Source organism: Octopus sinensis, linkage group LG25 (genome assembly GCF_006345805.1).
Source record: "Octopus sinensis linkage group LG25, ASM634580v1, whole genome shotgun sequence".
Lineage (NCBI taxonomy): Eukaryota > Metazoa > Mollusca > Cephalopoda > Octopoda > Octopodidae > Octopus > Octopus sinensis.
The window spans coordinates 24,880,917-24,885,916 of record NC_043021.1 but is presented as its reverse complement, the minus strand read 5'-3'; the positions used below and the strand labels follow the sequence as shown (position 1 = coordinate 24,885,916).

Genomic DNA, 5,000 nt, shown 5'->3' with positions numbered 1-5,000 from the left:
ATTACCAAATGGTTTCATACCAGAGATGGGGAACAACTCCAGTAATCATCAGAAATAACTAAAAGGAATTCTAGGACAACTATGTATGTGAGTGTGTGTGCATGCATGCATGTATATATGTATGTAGTGTATTGTGTATGAACATATATGTGTGTGTGTGTGTGTATCTTTTTCCTTGTTCCAGTCATTAGACTGCGGCCATGCTGGGGCGCCACCTTCAAGAATTTTAGTTGACTGAATCACCCCCAGGACTTATTCCTTTTTAAAAGACTGGTACTTATTCTATTGATCTCTTTTGCTGAACTGCTAAGTTACAGAGATGGTGGAGAACAAACACAAGCACACATGGGTGTGCATATATATATATATATATATAAATATATATATATAAATATATATATATAAATTAACAGAATAAGATAAAAAAATCCAAGGCTGTGAAAGATTTCAGAACATTTATAAAGAGAAGGTCTTACAGCTGTTTCTGGGATATTTTATATATCCCTTCATCGGAGACGGTGTGAGAAAATGTTTTAGTAAGTTATTATAGAGAAGATATCAAATACGGTGTGAAGTGGAGGAATGAAAATAGACACTTCACTCTTGATTTCATATCTTCTCTAGAATAACTATTGCTTAACCATTTTCTCACACCGTCTTCGATGAAGGGATATATAAAATATCCCAGAAACAGCTGTAAGACCTTCTCTTTATAAATGTTCTGAAAACTATTCACAGCCTTGGATTTTTTATCTCACTCTGTTAATTTTTTATATATATGCTTGTTAATACACGACCCACGTTGGACTCCTCATTCGTATCATTATTGAACCTGGAGCTTAACTATAGTCTGTCCAAAGCACTTACTCTGCAGTACGTGACACCTTTGGGTCTTATTGACACCATTACCTCTCATAGGCTTCTTTCAGTTTCCATTTGCCAAATCCACCCACAAGGCTTTGGTCAGTCCAAGGTTATAGTAGAAGACACTTACCCAAGGTGTCACTCAGTGGAACTGAACCAAGAATCATGTGGTTGGGAAGCAAGCATCTTTCCACACAGCCATTTGTATATATATATACATTTATATATATATATGTACACACACACACACACACGTACACACAGACCCCCCCCCCAAGAAGATGTCTTCTGGATGTGTTAAATGTGCACATTGTACATTTCATATCCACTGAAAATGGTAAATTCCTTTAAATACTCATTCAAGACAATAAAACCTTGGAATTTTACAATAAGATGGAGATGTGTAGAATTTAGATTTGATCCAAACAATGTATGGTTTGCTGTACAACAGATTCACACACACACACACACACACACACACACACACACACATGCGCGCACACACACACACCACACATACGCACAGACACAAACAAACATGTAAACACATTCACACACACATAAAAAGACACAAACATTTGTGCTCTGCCGTGTTCTGATTGAACATGTTCACACAAACTTGCATACACACATACGCACACATGAAGACAGATACACACACACACAGCTGTTCAACAGATAAATGAGACCTTTTTTTTTTTTATTTATTTATTTCCCCTGTTTCATTTCAGGAGATGGTTTGCTCCTCAGTAGCGGAAAAAAATGGGAACGTAATCGCAAACTGCTGACGCCTGCCTTTCATTTCGATATTCTCAAGCCCAACATTAGTGTCTTTAATTTGGCTTCAGACAAACTTAACGTAAGTTAATGTTTTGTGTAAATAAATCAAGAAATGAGAGACAAATGGCAAGGGTAGCAATCACACACCCTAAAGAGTATGTATATATATGTATATATGTGTGTGTGTGTGTATGCATGTATGTATGCATGTATGTATGCATGTATGTATGTATGCATGTATGTATGCATGTATATATGTTTATATATATGTATGTATATATATATATATATATATCATCATCATCATCATCGTTTAACGTCCACTTTCCATGCTAGCATGGGTTGGACGATTTATCTGAGGACTGGCGAACCAGATGGCTGCACCAGTCTCCAATCTGATCTGGCAGAGTTTCTACAGCTGGATGCCTTTCCTAATGCCAACCACTCCGAGAGCGTAGTGGGTGCTTTTACAGTCAGGCCGTACTGGCAACTGCCATGCTCAAATGATGTTTTTTACGTGCCACCTGCACAGGAGCCAGTCCAGTGGCACTGGCAATGACCTCGCTTGAATGTTGTTTTCTATGTGACACCGGCACAAGTGCCAGTAAGGCAATGCTGGTAATGATCATGCTTGAATGGTGCTCTTTATGTGCCACCGGAAGCCAACTAGCTGCTCTGGCAACGATCACACTCGGATGGTGCTCTTAGTGCTTCACTAGCATGGATGCCAGTCATCGAATTTGATTTCGATTTCAATTTCACTTGCCTCAACAGGTCTTCGCAAGCAGAATTTAGTGTCAAATAAAGGAAAGGTATGCATAAGTGGGCTGGTTACACCACTGGCATTGGCCATGAGGTTATGGTCTCACTTGGCTTGCCGTGTGTTCTCAAGCACAGTATATTTCCAAAAGTCCTGGTCACTACTCATTGCTTCAGTGAGGCCTAATGTTCGAAGGTCGTGGTTCACCACCTCATCCAAGGTCTTCCTGGGTCTACCTCTTCCACAGGTTCCCTCAACTGCTAGGGTGTGGCACTTTTTCACACAGCTATCCTCATTGATTCTCGCCACATGACCATACCAGCGCAGTCGTCTCTCTTGCACACTACATCTGATGCTTCTTAGGTCCAACTTTTCTCTCAAGGTACTAACACTCTGTCGAGTATGTACACTGACATTACACATCCATCGAAGCATTCTGGCTTCATTTCTTGCGAGCTTACGCATGTCTTCAGCAGAAAGAGAGAGGGCACCGGAGTTAGAGTGGTCAGAACACGAGGGAGAAAAATATTCTTTTGGGATTTGGGTAGCATAATTTAACGAAACAGCAAATGTCGATAATAGTAAAATAGAATTGAAAAATCTTAGAGTTTTCGGTCAGCCAATCTATGACAAAATTAGAGAGATAAGTGACTGTGTGATAAACTTGAATGAATGAATATGTTGCAGTTAAGGACATGTATGAACTAAGGTTATCTTAAGGCAACAACAAGAAAGACGAAACTATTGAAACTATATTAACATGTTTACATGGTAATGAAATAGACAGAATAATGAAAAGAACTAATAAGGAGTTTATGATCTGCACAGAAATAGAAGAGTAGATGGAATGAAGTTGAAAAGACAAAACTTCTTATCTGAGCATCTTCTGAGATTCGTATCCTTTCAGCAGCGGTATTAAAAAATCGAGTATATATATTCTGAATATACACGTGTACCGAGATGCAATTCGAAAAGCCCGCCTCTTACATAGATATATACGAGTGAACAACTCTTATGTGCTATGTTGGATACATTTGGTATTCGTCTGGTATACTGATTTTTTTGTTCATTTTTATGTCTTGATTATGCTTGCACTGATGATTAAAAAGTGCCTTTTGTACACTAATTATGAAATCATATGATCTGCAGCTGAATTCTGTTTTTAAGGAGCTTGCTTCAAGAGTTGCATTCCCTCGCGTTCGGTACACTGTATTTATTATGGTAGTTTTGACTTTAAGAGTCCCTCATAGCTATGCCCTTCATATATATATATATATATATATATATATAGGAGTAATTGTAATTTTTGGTTGAAAATGATTTCATTATTGATTAGTTCTGGAGGAGGGTTGTTCTGGTGAATTTTTCAGGAATCTCCTTCGAGACCAATGCATCTTGGTGGAAGAGGTGTAGGAGAAGGAGAGACAAGTGAGAGCGTGTTTGAGGTTTTGAGTGGAGGTGACAATGCAAGCAGTAATCTTGAATTGTTGCCACACAAAGAAATGAGGTTTATGGGTACATTTTCCACCCAGCCATCTCCACAACTATTGTTGGTCAAGAAAGGGAAGGGTTTACTGGTCACCAGACCCCCAACAGAAGATGAAAATCTCTTTTACTGCATTGATGCTATTAATAAACACACACAACATGAAATCGAGGAACTACCAACATTAATGGAAGAAGTGGGGGGAGACATAGTAAAATGCATCTGGGGGGGGGGTGTAGGAGAAATGGAGACGAGTGAGAAGATGTTTGAGTGGAGGTGACAACACAATCAGTTGTTGTTCTAAAGAGCAGAGGCCGTTATAGTAGTGCTAGGAAAGAGAGAGAGAGGTGACACAGCACATTTGTGGGGGACAGATTTTGGAGTATCGCCTGCTACTTGTTGTTCATTTATTAAACAACAATGGCAACGTTGGTATATCTTCTTTTTGTTGTTGTTCTCTTTACTTTAGAAACAACTGGAGGTCCAGGCCGTATCTGGTGATGTTGTCAACCTTTTCAAATACATGTCCAACACAGCCCTGGACATCTTGTTACGTTCAGCCCTCTCCTATTCAGAGGAAGAAGCGGGATCAGAGTGAGTTGTGCACACTGGACTTCTAAGCATGTATATAACACACACACACAATCACATGCACACTTACATACACATAGACACATGCATGCCAAAGCACACACAAAGAACCACCACAATACTAACACATGTACACACACACACTTGCCACAGTGCACAAAGACCCATCAAAGCACTCACATACACACACACACACACACTCATCTAACCCATGACAGCATGAGAAAAAGGATGTAAAACCTGCAAATACAGGTATGTCTATCATCTCTGCTTATGTGACTTTGTGGCCATCATGCCTGAGCCTGTGATCTCAAGTTTCTCTCTGTTCAATGCAGGGCACATGCTTCCTACATCGATGCTGTCAATGAACTTTGCTACCTCCTGGGCAAAAGAGCTTTGTAAGTTAACATGCCTTTTTTTTCTTTGTTCTGTTTTTTTTTTCTGAAACCCTAGCACTGATGTGACCACTTATGTCCTTGGATGTATATAAGTGACTGCAAAGGCACGTGACTTCGTGGT

At 39.5% G+C, this 5,000-nt stretch overlaps 1 protein-coding gene across 2 annotated transcripts in view; it reads left to right on the top strand.

Moving 5' to 3' along the window:
* LOC115224236 (cytochrome P450 4F22) overlaps positions 1-5,000 on the top strand; it is a 39,744-nt gene that overhangs the window by 20,583 nt on the left and 14,161 nt on the right. For both annotated transcript variants that reach the window (XM_029795025.2, XM_036513336.1), the window contains exons 4-6: positions 1,596-1,723; positions 4,360-4,484; positions 4,817-4,879. In XM_029795025.2, coding sequence (XP_029650885.1) covers positions 1,596-1,723; positions 4,360-4,484; positions 4,817-4,879 — 316 coding nt within the window. The remainder of the gene's footprint in view (positions 1-1,595; positions 1,724-4,359; positions 4,485-4,816; positions 4,880-5,000) is intronic.